Source organism: Phytophthora infestans, genomic scaffold, assembly GCF_000142945.1.
Source record: "Phytophthora infestans T30-4 supercont1.26 genomic scaffold, whole genome shotgun sequence".
In the NCBI taxonomy this organism is placed as follows: Eukaryota; Oomycota; class Peronosporomycetes; order Peronosporales; family Peronosporaceae; genus Phytophthora; species Phytophthora infestans.
This window is the reverse complement of record NW_003303733.1, coordinates 1,151,528-1,167,047: the sequence shown is the minus strand read 5'-3', so window position 1 is coordinate 1,167,047 and position 15,520 is coordinate 1,151,528. Positions and strand designations below refer to the sequence as shown.

Below are 15,520 nucleotides of genomic sequence, written 5' to 3'. Positions count from 1 at the left end.
TTGAAACTGGAATCGACCCGCCTAATGTTCATGCGTATGGTTGACCTCCTGACTTCTGTATACCGGTATGTACGAGAGATGTCAGAGGACTTTCGTTTGCGAAGGTCTAACAACTTCCATTCACTATGGATTTTAAAAACAGTGGTAAGTAATTTATTTCGACACATGGACATTACATGGAGTATTACATGGAAAATAAACTGAGTCGACGCATATCGGCCAAGAAAATTCTTATTCCAGAAACTAAAGTTCTATTTTACCTACCTAACAGAATACCTTACCATGTTAGAAAAGGTATCGAATTCATTAGGTCTTGGACTACGTGCTCTTGACTGGCATCAATACTGTAGTCATGACCAAGCTGTGCGACCTACTGGGCTCGCGCCCGGAAGTGATGTACGAGTGTATGTACACCAAGCACAAGACGCAGAAGCGCAAGATCTGGCAGGATGGATTCGTGGCGCTGGCCACCTCGCGGAGACTCGTCGTGTACGCGGACGACGACGGGAAGGCAGGAAAAGCTGTTGACGAGGCCAAGTTGACTCCTACAGATTGGGATCGCAAGGACGAAGAGTACTTCGAGACGTCCAAGTAGGAAACTTGCAGTCGTACTTACTCCGAGGTGATGCTCCTGCTAACATGGAGCTCCTCTCTGTTTTAACACAGATTTCTAGTAGAGATCGTCAACGAGACCCCCATCGGCTCCACCACGTCGGTACAGACAGCCAACTCAACCGTAGCGAGTGTCAACAGCTTCGAGTCAGCTAGTTCAATACAACAGTCAACTGGCAATGGAGCTAAAGCACGTCCGGGACCTCCTGCTGGTCTGGGAGGCAGACCGCGTTTCTCGAACTCCAAGTTCCGCACCCCGCTCGGTCGTGGCCCGTCGCGGTTGGCCACATCTGGCGCTCCGAGTCGAGTTGGACACCTGTACGGTCGCAGCACACCTGTCAGTGCTCCAATTCCAACTGTAGCGCCGTCCAGCCCAACGTTCGACTTCGCTCGCAAGCCCACGTCCGAGTGGGAATACGTGCCAAACGCAGTCAGCCGTACACGTACGTTCTCCCTCACTCTCCTTTTTCTCAACTAGTCATGCGTGCTAACTGTATACAGCGTCGTCTGTGATGATCACTGGAACAGCCGACGAGGTGCTCGCCCTGCTGGAAAAGTGAGACACGCTGCGAATCCATGTCGTCGATAATAGAACACAAGCAAGTAACACCATTAATTTATCCATCACCTAAGTACTACTACATGTAGCATTTTAGTATCTTGCTAGACAAGTACACTGAGCGACAGCCAGCTAAGTAGCAGCGTCGTCCGCCTTGTTGGGGTCCGCCACACGCACGTTCTCCCACGAGTCCGATGTGCCCATAAGTGCGTTCGAGTACATGCCGCGGTCATCCTGCTGGATCTCGATGTAGCCTTTTCTCCGTGTGTAGTCACGCAGCAACTTCATAAGCGCAGTACCGAAGAGCAGCGCCAACACACACGCGCACACATCGTACACGACGTTCAGCGTGTCCGAGTAGCTGCTGTCTGTAGCCATCGTCGCACTTGCCATCTGCAGCGCTGCCGGCCGGAGTAAACCTGCCTCAACTCTCTGTTGTCGCATGGTGAGACGGCACCGCAGCACCAGCAGATGGGAGCTTTGCCACTGCGCCTCGTGCTAGCGCGTGAGCCTTTCTGCACGACCGTAGCAAATTGAGTTTGACTGACTCATTTTGCGACAACATTTTCGATATGGCTACATGTAGCCATCTCAACGACGTTGAGTTGTAGACTAACGTTATGATGTTTCTCTTCCCGGTTACGTGGGTCTCTCTGCCTTGGAGGACCAGCTCAACTAACTACTGGACCAGCTGGACTAGAGTGAATCTAGACTGCTAGATTAATACTAGTATCCCTTCCTACCGACTTGTTGTCCTTTCAAAAAAAAAGCATTTTATTCGTCGTAGATGATGAACGTGGAGTTGCCGATATCTCGACGACGCGAGGGCTGGCCAAGTTCGCCGCGACGGATCTCGTCCGGGTTGTTCCTGGAGTGTAGGATGCAACTCAAACAGACCTTGACGCGCGTGGACTCTGAATCCACGAGCACCGGCATCTTACGACAACAGCGACCACAGCTGGCTTCACCGCAGAGACGGCAACTGTGGCGCTTGCGAAGAAAGGAGAAGGCGTGTTGACACACGTTGCAGTTCCGTTGCTGCTTGTCCTTATCTCCACTCGTGAAGGAGCGATGTTTGCGGTTCATTTCCCGGTTATTTTCCGGCAATAGATGGCTCCCAATGCTGGTTTTCTCAGCATGAGCACGCAAGTTGGCAAGACGCACGCCTGCCTGCTCTAGCCAGTGCGATCTTTTACTTGACGAACATTTGCTCTTCGGGTCGAGATGCGATGCGAATGTCACTTCCACGACGCCAGAGGTATCTGTCTCCACCACCGTGTACACCTCACAGCGGATCGAAGCTCGGACGTACTTGGGTGAGGGTCGCAGCTCCGGAACCCGAATGGATTCAATGATTCGGTACCCAATAAGTTTCCCGTCGTTTGTGGTGCTCACGTCTGTGTAGTCCAAGTAGACGAGATCCAGCGGTGTCGTGCCGAATGGGTTCTTTATGGCGTGATACTTGAGTCCGCAGTGGAAATAGCGCGAGTTGGTGGGTTGAGCACAGAGCGCTAACACTTTAGCCTCGATCACTTGGTCTGCACCCAGAATAGTCTTTTGTGCATCTGCAAATGCCTCTGTGCTCTCTCCTGCCGCCAAAATGGACATGACGTTCTTCACCGACGCGTTCACGTGTGTCACGCCGCGCACTTCGCACCGAGAACGCTTGGACTTGTACAACTGCACGCCGTTCTTGACCTTTGCCGCTTCCCAATTTGACCCTACAACGTCGCATTCGTCCGCTGGTGAGATGTTGCTCGGCTCGCGAATATCATCCGTCGGGTCGTCGGATGCAAAGGCTAGAGCGATACTATGTCTCCGCTTGATGTAGCTGAAGCATCCAGCCTTTTGCGCAGCACTGAGTAGCGTCGAGTCTTCCGGGGCCTGTCGACTATCCCGACCGTCATAGGACACTGCAGACCTGCATCGAGCTCGCTCTGTGGAGCGAGGTCCATTGGACAAGTAGCTGTCCTCCACGACGTCTCCGTCCTCGTCGTCATCGCTGTCTTCCACTACACGTTCGCCCTTCTGGTTGCTCAGTATACCGCCGAAAATCGGCGTGGCGCCGAGTCGCTGTTGCAGACCTGTCCAGAGTTCCTGTCGTTTGCCCACGTGCTTGTGGATATCGGAGCTCCTGGCCACAGTGCCGCTGGTTCTGTACGACGTCCGCTGCATCACCTCACTATCGAGAGAGTTTATCTAAATAAACTCAAAGGTCTTTGCTGCTCTGTGTCCGTTGGAGTTGTCACTAGTCGACAAAAAGAATCACAACGGCTCCGACTCCTTGCTGACTCTAAGATCAATGGAAGAAGAGAGGAAGTCTGCGTTCGACCTCTATCGAGCGTTTTGAGTTATGAAGCCTCTCGGGCTAAATGCGGTCGGGTAATCGCAAATGTCGCGCAGGACCTTGAGGCGGTCTGGCTGGCTTGAACCAGCTCAAGGATCGGGTCCGGGTACGCTAGCACCATCTGCGATGAGCGGCGGAGGCTTCGAGGTTTTCGGCTTGCGTTCCTTGATACCGGGCTCTGCTACGCAGCACGACAGCTGGTGGTGGTTCTTGGCTTGGAGCTTGTTCTTTCGCGGCACTACGACGACCAAAGAACCGGCAGCTCAACTCGCTACGCCGAAATTCCGACAAAAGGATGCACCACCATTTTTGAAGTTTGGTTTGCATGACTTCAAAGGCGGACTACAGACTATTGAAACGAGAACAACGAGCGAGCCCTTTGTGAATTTAAATCTTGCATGACTCATGCCGGAATATTAAGCAACAGTGTACAGCACGACGTTTCCGATTGGTGAGTCCTCGCGCCTGACCTTCGCTCGGTCGCCGTAGAATCCATTCGGCTAACGCGTCCAAACCGTGTAAATCGATGCCCGCTGATTGCCATACAATTCCAAGGACAGAAACTATGAAGCGATGTGGTCGATTGTGGCTGTTGTCGAGTTCTTCTTCAGGCAAAGCCATTCCATGTTCCTGTTGCTCATGAGCTGGGGGCGAGGCATGTCGCGTTGATTATTGCCGCGATATAATAGTCGAGTGCTGGTCGCAGTGAGGTGCCGCACCGAAGCGGGTTACGGTATAATAGAGCTTCATTGGAGTCGAAACACTTTTTGTTTTAACTTACTATAAAGTATCTAAATGGGCGCTCATGTTTCGCCAAATAGCGCGTGTTTGTTGGTGCATCGAAGGTTACGCAGAAGTCCTGGACTTAACAACGGCATGATCTCGTTAACTTGAACATCAAGACGGACGTTGAGACCAGGAGCGTTGCCGTCCGAGCCACAACTCGAACGCACTTCGAATTCCTACCTTCCGCATCAGCTTGTGCAGATTTTTTGGCAAATTTGCCGACGTCAAATATTTCCATAATGTGGTTAGCCGAACTCCCACTCCCAATTGCCGCTGTTGCCGAGGAAAAAAATCTCTAAAGCTGAGCGACACAGGCACGGAACCCGATAAATATATTTATTGCCAATTACTGTTTATTGTTTCTATCAATAATTTATTTACGAAAAATGCTTCAGCAAAATATGTATTTACGAAGTTGGTGTACGACGACCCAGCTTTTATTTTCCCGGACAACAACTACCTACAGTTTGTGGTTGGTTTGGAGAACACATCAACAAAACCTACTCTCTTCTTTCACCACCGTGGATGCTTGCATTTAGGCGGCTTCACCCAGGCTTGGTAGTTTATTTCACAAATAATTTACGTTTGCAATGTCCCCGCTCCAATTATTTATTTGCTGAGCTCTTAAAAGTTGCCGCGCGTTATGTATTTCTCGATGTCCATTGAAATTGATATAAATTATATTTTCGGGTTCCCTGGACACAGGCCTCAGACTTGGTGGATGGAGCTGAAGTGATCTCTCCAAGCCATCTGCAACTCTTCCGTCCAAGGGTTCAAGTGGTTCGACCAAAGGCGTCAAGCGTGTGGCCGGCTGCAACTAAGGGCTTTGTAGGGAAAAGAGCAAGCGAACGACTGGCTGATGCATGGCAAAAAGCGGTGGATTTTCATCGTTATCAATAAATTTTAACAACGTTACAGCACGTAATCGCCTGGTGGTGTCGACGACAACATGGCGTCACTTACTCGTCGTCCTCGTCGTCGTCCTCTCCTTCCTCCTCGAAGGTGTCGAGAGGCACGGAGAACAGACGCATAATGGGTTTGTTCGGGTCCTTCATGATCACGTACTTGCCCTCGGGCTGCTCGAGCAGCAGCTCCGACAGCATCTTGATGATGCCCCACGTGTTGTTCTGGTTGAGCGCGATCTGCGTCGCGAACGTGGTCGGAATGTACGACTGCATACCCAGCACCACGTGCGAGTACGGGTCCTTAAAGTTCGAGCGAGACACGTAGCCCAGCTTCATCTCATCAACGCCGCTCAGCAGGGCCTGCGCTGTCCACTTGGCCAGTTTGCTCGAGTTGTTCTTGAGCTCATTCGCCAGGATCGCACCACGCTGTAAAAAATAATAAGAAGTTAGTAATTTGAAGTTTACAACATACAGATACCGTATAGCAAACGTGGGGTGTGGATCTCTCCTAAGTATCAAGCTTTCCTCATCAAGAGTGTAGGAATAGCGTATATATAAAAGTTGTGGGCATTCATTGAGCCCCACCCCACCATAGATACACAATAGTTAGCAGCCAGTTCAAACTCTCATCCTTTTCAGCTCTCCTCATCAAGTGAGTGTAGGATTAGCGATTCTGAAAAATAGTGTCAATCATCGAGTACAGGCCACTGGTAGCAATACACACAGGCACTTCACATGTAGCTGAGACTTTCATACCATACTTTTCTCCTCACCAATAGTGTAGGAATAGCGTATAAAATGTGAACATTCATCAAGTCCGGCACACAGAGCCACCCACATACAGATATAGACACATACATATACACAATTCGACAAAATGTCGGGGCGACGCACCTGGGAGTCGATTTTCTTGCGCCACTCGATAGATCCAGGGAACTTGGGGTCGTACTCGTTAAGTGCGAATGTAGACACGTACTGCTGCTTGCCCTTTTTGAGTGCCACACCCTGCACCTCACAACGTGCCACCAAATTGAGTCCTCCTCCAAGATCGAACTTTCGGTAGCGGTAGGCGCCACTAGCAGGCTGGGCGTCTTCACTGGCGAACGGGTTGGGTTCGTCGAGCTTCTTGTGGAAAGCTCCGTTGCCAGACTTGAGCACCTGCTGTGACAGATTCTGGTTGATCATCGTAGCTTCGAGACTGAGACGGTCCGGGTGGTTCATGTGCTCCGGGTCGTCCTGGTTGGGCGGGTCAGAGGCGTTCTCATTGACTGTAAGCAGGTCGAAGTTGGACTCGTCGCGCTTGTCGAAGAACACCATGTTGTTCACGCGCTGAGCCACAATATCCCAAGGAAAGACCGAGCGTGTGCAGGCCATAAGGTGCGCCAAGATGGCGTCTGTAGCGAACACTGTGGCTTCTCCCTGTTGGGCGAGGTCCTCGATAACAGGATCATCGGTCGTGGTGACGTAGTAGAAGTCGCGGTCGTCGTAGCGGTGCAAGCGCGTGTTGGAGCGGCTTGTGATACGGTCGAAAGAGGCGTCGAACTCACGCAGCTCGCCGCACCATTTCAGGTCCTCAGATTTGGGAATATTAGCCTGCAGCTTGGTAAGTTGCTGCATCTCGAACTGGTCCACGAGGTTCCAGCTCGCCTGCACCTTAACAGACGCAGCACGGTCGACGTGCACTTCGTCGCGGCGACGGAAGGTAACAGCGCGACGTGCGTTGCTCAGGCGGTCCCAGCGCTTATTCTGCTTCTGCATACCCTTCATACGCAGCTGCGCAGACGACGTGGTGGGGCCGTTCGGGTCAGGTTTGTCATTGTACGAACCGCGTCCACCACGTCCGCCGCGTCCACCGCGACCTCCGAAGCGCTGCTGGTTCCATGTGGGACGCAGACGGTCCTCTGTCTTGGGACGCGTGCCCTTGGAAGTGTCGACCAGTTGGAACGTGGCGTCCTCCTTCGAGTCATGCTTGTATTGGAACTCGGCGTTCACCCCCGATGGGTCACGAGTGTATCGGGATCCGCGCGGCGCGTAGTTGGACACGAAGTCGGCGGCTTTGCCCAGCTTGTCGCCCTTGTTGAAGGGCGCATAGGGGACGTTGAGGAACTGCTCCGGCAGAGCCGTGGGGCCCCAACCATTGGCATTGACGTCCACACTCGGTGTCTCGTACGAAGCCATTGTGCGAATGATTCAGGAGAGAGTGTCAGCCACCAATCAAAACATTGGCTACTGCCACATTGTCCCATTAGGATCTGTATTCCGTGTATTTATCACCGTTTCGCGTTTTGTACATAAAAACATGTCGAATTACATGTACCGCTGCACGAAGTCCTGTTGAAGTGGACTTCAACATTATAGTTGCCTTTTCTTACTCGACGGCTTGGACTTGCTCAGGCACGAGGGGCGTCGCTAGCGGTCTATCACTGTAGTCAACGTCCTGTAGGTACCATTCGACTCTCGCAGCAATTTTGTCGTGAGCCCACTGCAGTTGTAGCGAGTCCCGTTCGCTCGGATAGTACATGTCAGCGCAGTGAGCTGTTCCCTCGATGAACACAGCTTCAGCCGAGTACGAGTGCAGTATTGTCGAGTTCTGCACTGCCAGCGCATGCCACGGGTCGATAGTTCCGCTCGGGAAAGTCACCCGCTCCACTTCGATACCGAGTGAGCCATAGTCACGATTGGCGCCAGCGACGTCTGGAGCCACATCCATTTGATACACACGCTTACAGATCTCAGTCCCGACGTTTGCTTCCGTGACAGCTCGCAGCCCGTGGAATGGAGAGCGTACACTCGTCGTGGTCTGGAAGTAGCCGAACTCGTTGCACGTCTGGTAAACCCACTGTCGCGCGCTGCTCTTCCCGTCGAATTGGTCGCGACTCAGCACCTCAACAGTGCCGTTCGCTGCGCCTTGGAATTTGGAGTCAAGGCAGTCACCAACGCGCGTCTTGTTGATGAATGACGCCAGCTTCTCCACTGCGTCTCCGGGCTTTGCAAAGTGCTCACAGACCTCACTCAACGTCATGACTCCTTCGTGGATTCCATTGTACTGTGCGATATCCTGGAACGCTCCCATCACTGACGACTCGAAGACTGAGTCGTCAAACTCGTTCGTCATCGGGTAGCATGGCTTGAACAGCTCGGCAACTTTATCGCGCCCTTTTTGTCCTTCATCCATGAGATGTCCTAGCTGTGTAATGGCCTTTTCCACTTCATGGTAGCATTCCCCGCCTCCAAAGTACCGCAAGCCATCACCAACAACCTCCATGTACTCAAAGAAATCCGTTTTCGCTTGTACCGGCGCCGAGCTCGCCACGGTTCCAGCAAAAAGTGCGGGATATTTCAGCTTGACCCACGCTGCCAGATTACCCGGATAACTCCCGCCAAACGCGACCCATTTCTCATCCGTCAGGCCGTATTTGTCCGTCACAAACGAGTGAAAATGAGCCAGATCTGCTAAGGCCTGTTCACTGGAGAGATACGCCAGATTGGGTAGACTCATGTCCTCGGTCGGGTAGGATTTACCGTAGAATCGGTGTTCCAGAGCCAATAGCAGAGCGCGATGCTGTTCTGCCAGATAGTAAACGAAGGTGCGGTTGGTAATGGCTTTGGGTCCCAGTGGTCCCTCGCCTCCGATGTAGAGAAAAACAGGGAAGCCACGACCTCCCCAGAATTCCTCGTTCGCCTGGTATCTCTGCTTCCACTTCGAGCGCTTGGACACGGGAGCGAAGTGATCCAAGATAGCGTCGGTGAAGTAGTCCTCTTGAATGGGAAGCTTAACTGGATCGTCCTCAGACTGATGCACGTCGAACTGCACGAAATACTCGTGACCACGGAAGTCCTGCAGTCGCTGGAGATTGTGCGCACGTTCCTCTGAAGTTTCGGCGTGGATGAGCGACAGCCTGACGGTGGCTATAGCGCACACTGCGAGCAGACCACGTACCAACGTCATGGCTTCGCTCTAGAGTAGACTACGCTTGTGTAGCTGCGTTGATACGGCGATCGGGGAACGATCGAGCTTAGAGTGGATCTAGACTGCTCGAAGTGGATCCAGGGCACCTCCATTACATAAGTAGGTAGATATCTTTACATAAGTAGGTGCATCAGCTTACGACTACCGTCTTACTCCGCATATAAGGCATATGAGCAGAGGTTAAAAGTACCGGCGCTTTTTTTGTTTTTACTGCCACCAGTAGTTTTTTATGTTTATAATAGTTACTGTTTACACAATAAGTTAGAGCGTTTTTGCTCACGTATTTTACGTGAAAATCGAGCAACGCCGTAAACGTAAAAGGGCCACCAGGGTCAGGGCAAGATGAACAGATGGAGAAATCCTTTCGTCAAGTACGCTATTTCCAAATAACGTATCAGACGAAACCCTCATCAAGATGAAAGTCTTCAAACTATATATTCAGTCATCATGATATTTCATTAAATATTGCAGGTACTATTCGATTAAACGGGCAATTTGTAAGTCCTTAAAATCAATCCCCACAGCGATTGTCACGAGCCATTTCCACTTGCGTCAGATCAAGGCAGCAACATTCCGCAGAGCGCACAGGGAGACATTAGTCGTGGGCGACATGGAGTATCCTGAAGCTGGGTATGGCACCCAGCTAGCTGGAGGACGCAGCTTGCGCAATGAGATGCACCTCGCAGTCCAAGAAACGTTTCAAGGTCTCCCTGCTCGTTTGGTGTTGAGACCACAAGTTCAAGAGACACAAAACGCGCAGCTACGTGGCTGTGAGCAACGCGAAGGCGCTGATTCACATAATATAGGTGGAATGGAGGACCACTACGACTATTCTTACGGACTGGACGATGATTTCCCCATGGATCATAACAATTTGGACGGTCTGGGCTCGCAACAGGATGATGCTGGCGCTCTTCCCGGTGGAGAAAATAACTTTGTGGCTTTACTGCTTGGTGAGAACGATAACCGAGATGATATTCCCAGTGAAAGTGACAGTGGTAGCGACAACAGTGCTGCCTCTGGTGGGGAAGTGCTAACTAGCGCGTTCAAAGACCACATTCGAGAGTCGGCCAGCAAAAGGTTACGTCAAACGCCAAAAAACAGCATCGATCTGTGGGTACTTCATCGGAGACGTCGTCGTTACCGGCGACTGGGGATGCTTTTTCGAGCTGTAGCGTGTGCACTAGCTATTCAGATGCGACAGATTGAGAAGGAAATGCTGCGCTCAAGTATTTCTGATGTTCGCTTCGACATAAACCAAATGTCGGAGAGAAACTGCATCGACCGGTTTCGATTTGGCAAGACTCACCTTGCAATTTTGTTGTGGAAACTTCAACTACCAGCTTTCTTTTCGACTGAGGAGGGGTATCGTACTTCTGGTATTGAAGGCCTTTGTATTGTTCTGGAGAGGCTATCGTACCCGAGTCGCTGGAGAGAGCTCAAGGACCGGTATGGACGTCACGAAAGCAACTTGAGCTCAATTTTCTACTACGTCTGTGAGCATATCGCACGGCGATGCGCTCCGCTTCTTGATGGTGATTGGAATCGTATCAGTAGTCGACTGGAGGACTATACGGCTGCAGTCCGTGCAAAAGGAGGGGAACTTGGAAACGCTTTATCGACGGTACACTTCGTCGTATCTGCGGACCTTTGGATAGTGCTGAACAACAATCAATGTTCAACGGCCACAAGCGCTGCCACGGCATCAAATACCAGTCTGTCACTACGCCTGATGGGATGATTGGTTATCTATTTGGTCCTATTGAAGGTCGATTACATGATCTGACATTATTGGAGGCCTCGGGGCTAGAGAGCTTTCACGGCTACTTATTGTACGGTGATCCCGCCTACGGCCAGACGGATGTGTTCGCGTCTGCGTTTGATAGAGTCGGGGCTACCAGAGAGGAGTCAGTTGTGAATGCTTCGATGAGTCGCGTGCGTATAACAGTGGAATGGGGATTTGGACAGGTAATCAACGAGTGGGCGCTCCTCGACTTCAAAAGGAAGATGAACATTGGAAGTGTGGTGTAGTAAAACACACAAATACCGTCAGATGTGGATTCCTTACACAAACCACAACGAATCGCTGAGTTAGGTCGGCGGTTGTATGGCCTGCGCAGAGGGTGGTCCCCTCGCGGTCCGGCCCTTCCGGGACAGACGAGTGGCTCGCTTCCACTCGGCTCCGACCAACCAAGTCAGATCACTTCCGAGGCTCCGCCGAGTTTGGTTCGGCTGAGCTCGTTCACAACTCTGTGCCCTCCACCAATGGATGGACGACGGCGCGCGAGCGCTTTTACAGGTCACCGAGCGCAGAGGCTGCTCGGCTAGAAGTGTTACGGCACCCGGGCTATCCGACGTACCGGCCCGCTGAGTTTGCGGGGCTTTCATTCGCGCGTAGCGAGACTTTGTCCTACCCGGACCGACCTAATCTCTTGGCGCTACCAGTCAATACCCTACAAGCTATGCCTCTCGAGTATTGACGGCAGGCATAATCCAGCCCTATGCAGGGACTTACCGGAAAAGTGTACACGTGTCTTGGACTAGGAAAATTCTGCTCTGTTATCTTCTGGGAGCCCTTTCGGCTCCCCCTATTTAATCCTATGCTTCTCATACAAATATCTAGTGAAATGTAGTCGTTTCGAATCTCTACCGACCCTTCAGCTGAATTCCGGCGACCGTTGAGCTCAGCGGCTATCCGGATAGCATATCCGGACAGATCACCGAGTACTTACCGTGATCCTTTGCTCCTAAGCTCTGGGTTATCAGACCGAGCCGATTCTTGACCTAAAGTAGGTCGGCGTATGGTCGAATCTGGAAATCCCTACACCACAACTGCCCCGGTTATGATACGAGCCGAGCTGGTGAGTGTCTTAATCCTTCATTTGGTTCTCCCACCGTTGGTCCATACTCGGCTGATGACGTCTCGCGGCTCTCCACCACCTTCTTCGGTACGTTTGTTGCTTCCGCTGTCACTCCCCTGGCAGCTCCTTACTCCTCGCATGTTACTCCAGCACAACTCGCGGCGCCATCCTTCTTCTCCAACTCCTCGTCGAGGTGAAGGCGTGCCAGCTGAGTCGATTCCTCGACCCGTCGGTACTCGTGGGGTCAGCGACCGGCATATAGCTGGGTTGGTCGACCTGACAACTTCTCACGAGTCTGGCGCGGAGTCGGCGGGGTCTTCTCGCGTACGCCTTCCTGGTCCACCGAGCTTGCCGGGCGACACCACTTCTAACGCCACCAGTCAGCCAAGCTCGGCTGCTCCAGTGAGTCTTGACTCCCTCATGGCCAGAGTTAACGAACAAGGGTATGAGCGCCGAGAAGAATTGACCTTCTTGGCGAGGCTCATGGCTTACGGATTTACTCGTTCCATGGAGCCCTCCGATCCCGTGCAGCGGCGAGCGATCTTGCATGCTGCTTCCGCGGGGGAGCTGTTGGATATCTTGAAAGGCAACTACGCCGCTCTTGATAATCCACAGATCATTGGTGATCTCCGAGCTGACAATTAAGCTGTTCAGGAGGAGAACCGCGCACTGACTCGGCGACTGGACTCGCTTGCTCTCAGCAACGTCGACTTGTCAACTCAGCTCTCGGTGGCTCAACAGCAAGTGTCTCGATTAAGGGCTGCTGCCACGCAGTCGGCTAATCTCCTCGCGTCACTGCGAAAGGCTGTAGCTCTGAGTGAGGCAAAACTTGCTCGGGCCATCGCAGCTGAGCAGAGCAAGGTTGACGCTGCGTTGGGTCAGGCCCAGCTCCATCATCAGCTAGTCTTGGATCGAGACGCCGAGATCGACGTCCTTCTCCGATCCATTTCTGAGAGGGATGCAGCGTTCGTCACCCTTCAGGGCATTGCTTCCAAGCACTTCGAACAGCTGCAGGAGTCGGTGCGGTTGTACAGCTCCACCGGCACTCAACCTTTGCGGCACGCTCAGTCGGTGATCGCTGAGCAGCGGGCGGTGATCTTGCGACAGAAGCGGCTCATCCGTCGGAATGGCATTATTCCGATGCACGACCCTCACATGGCTGCTGCTGCTGGCGGTGGATTGCAGGCTCCTAGACTTAATCCGTCCGACCTTCTCCTTAACGCTCGGCTGTGTCGTGTCTTGGAGTCTCGCTTCCCTAAGGTTCTCAACATCCCAGCTGGTGAAACTCGGCGGTTGGAGTTGATTGTCCATCCTCGCCGAGATGCTCCAGTAGCGAGTTCCGTCATCGGTCCTAGTGTGGCTCCCTCAGCTAGTCAAGCGTCTCCGGTGACTTCATTGGCAGACTCGGCGTAGGCTCCAGTCAGCTCAGCGGCGACTACGAGCCAGGCTGAGCCGACTGTTGCCCAGCTTCACCGTACGCCTTTGGCGATCTTGACTTCAACTCAGCGGCTTCGACGTTATGCCAACCCCAAGTCTCCCACAGCTGCAGGTCCTCGTCATCGTCCACCGGCGCCGCATCCGCCTCAACCGTACGCTTGTCCACTTCCCGGGGAGGATGGACACGAGGCTATCAGTGCTCTTTTGCACTCAAGTTCTCCTCAAGCTACTGTATCCGATGGAGGAAGGCCTCGCTCTGGAAAGTCCCGTCGTCGGACTCGGCGGAAGAAGGTTCGTCACCTTCAGCTGAGTTCTGCTACTCAGCCCGCTGTCTCTGCTCGCTCTGAAGACGACGATGACGCTTCGAGCGAAGCTGAATTCGAGTTTGAGTTGCCTGAGCCGCCCGCCGACACCGTTCCTGCGGTTGCTTCGACGACTTCGGTTGGTTCTTCGTCTTCTGGTCCTCCGGTGACTTCGTCAGTCGCGGCTACTCGCCCACCGCCGATATCTTCATCCGATGTCGTGGCTTCGCTGCCTGTCCCGGCTACGAGCGTTTGTGCCCCAGGCTCGACTTCGCCCATCTCCGCTGGGTTGCCCCAGTCGAGTGCACCACTCAGCGTCGTGCCAACGGTGGTTGGGCGCTCCCAGTCGTCTTCTGCCGATCCTCTCTCGTCTCATCTTCTCGTGGTCTGAGCGTATCCACCACGCCGACTGACCTAGTGACTCCGGCCGTGAGTGTCCTCAGACCGTCTCTCCCTGTGACCACGGCCGTGTTGACGTCCGCCCTATCCGGAGATCTGCTGCGACCTCCCGCACTGTGACTGTTCAGCTGCTTGAGGAACTCGACGCGTCTGACGACGAGGTGTTAGGGCCTGGTGATGGTTCCGCACCGTCCACCGGCTCGAAGAATCCTGCCGCTGGGTCGCTCTTGAATTCCATTTCCTTATCAAAGAACTCGGCTGGCAGTCCTTCAGGCTCCGACTCAGCGACCGCAGATGCTCGTCGTTTTGCCAAAGCGAGAAGCCTTCATGCGGCAATCTTCGGCTCTGACGACGAGATGAGTGATGAGTCCTTGCCGCCGAGTGATCGCCACTCCTCGCGGCCTTCATCGAAGGATTCTGGTGACGGGACGAGTTCTGCCTCTGCGCCGGCTTCGGGGAAGCAGCAGCATCGCAAACGTCGTGCCTCGTCGAGTCCTACCGGTCATCGGTCGAAGCGATCCAAGAAGCACAAGAAACACAAGAAGCATCACAAGACGCACCGACACCACAAGCATCGGCAGCTTCCGTCGACTCCTGATCCCGCTCCGGCTCAATCCATTCCGGCTGCTCCTTCGCCGAGTAGGCTCTCGGTTGTGTCGATTCTCTCTCAGCCGAGTTCGACTGCCTCATGTCCGGCTTTGGTCGCACTACCAAGCGCTCTTACACTCCCGCTGGCGACGTTACGGACTCGATCCTCGCAAGCGGTGTCCAGGGATTGTCGCTTGACTCTTCACATGGCTCAACTCCGCGAGGTACCATTTATGCATTTTGGCTCAGCCCGTTGTTGGAATGCATTATTGGATACACTGAGCGGAGGGGTGCAGATGGAGCTCGTAGGAGGCAAGAGTCGTGTGCCACCTACGCCGTGTTCTCTTGACGGCATTCGAGCTTTCATGGCCGTTTTCGATCCGAGCCATCCTTGTCAGCGTCTTCGGCGGATGCTCCCTGAGCTTCCTTTCTTCTTTTCTCCGTCGATACTGGAGGAAGCTCGGCGATGTTTGGCTTCTCAGACCCGACCTCGAACTTTGATGCAAGTTCTTGGAGATATGTGGGTGAAGCTTCGTGGTGACAGTCCCTTGGACTCGGCGGGGAGGCCCATCCAGACAGATGGCCAAACGACCCGTTACTTCGTAGCTCTCTATGAGCGTCGTCATTGGATCGTCGAGTCGAGTGTGTTGATGGGTCTCCATCCTGACGTCAACCCGGCTGCCACACCCGCTCAGCTTGCTGAGGTATATGAGCTGTGGCTGGTGTACAAGCGTGAACGCAAACGTCGTTGTGA

The 15,520-nt window shown here is 53.2% G+C and overlaps 4 protein-coding genes across 4 annotated transcripts; 1 reads left to right on the top strand and 3 right to left on the bottom strand.

The window, feature by feature from the left end:
* Positions 1–330: 330 nt before the first annotated feature.
* Positions 331–1,192, top strand: PITG_12485 (uncharacterized protein; the record flags this gene model as incomplete). The annotated part of the gene is made up of 3 exons (XM_002900324.1): positions 331–591; positions 667–1,055; positions 1,141–1,192. 3 exons carry the CDS (start codon positions 353–355, stop codon positions 1,170–1,172), a joined length of 660 nt encoding a protein of 219 aa, XP_002900370.1.
* Positions 1,193–1,945: 753 nt separating this feature from the next.
* PITG_12484 (uncharacterized protein) lies at positions 1,946–3,346 on the bottom strand (the record flags this gene model as incomplete). Its single annotated transcript, XM_002900323.1, has 1 exon — positions 1,946–3,346. The coding sequence occupies one exon, from the start codon at positions 3,344–3,346 to the stop codon at positions 1,946–1,948; it is 1,401 nt and encodes a 466-aa protein (XP_002900369.1).
* A 2,613-nt stretch (positions 3,347–5,959) lies between these two features.
* On the bottom strand, positions 5,960–7,387 carry PITG_12483 (eukaryotic translation initiation factor 3, putative; the record flags this gene model as incomplete). Its single annotated transcript, XM_002900322.1, has 2 exons — positions 5,960–5,969; positions 6,048–7,387. The coding sequence occupies 2 exons, from the start codon at positions 7,385–7,387 to the stop codon at positions 5,960–5,962; spliced, it is 1,350 nt and encodes a 449-aa protein (XP_002900368.1).
* A 190-nt stretch (positions 7,388–7,577) lies between these two features.
* Positions 7,578–9,158, bottom strand: PITG_12482 (serine protease family S28, putative; the record flags this gene model as incomplete). The annotated part of the gene is made up of 1 exon (XM_002900321.1): positions 7,578–9,158. The coding sequence occupies one exon, from the start codon at positions 9,156–9,158 to the stop codon at positions 7,578–7,580; it is 1,581 nt and encodes a 526-aa protein (XP_002900367.1).
* Positions 9,159–15,520: the final 6,362 nt, after the last annotated feature.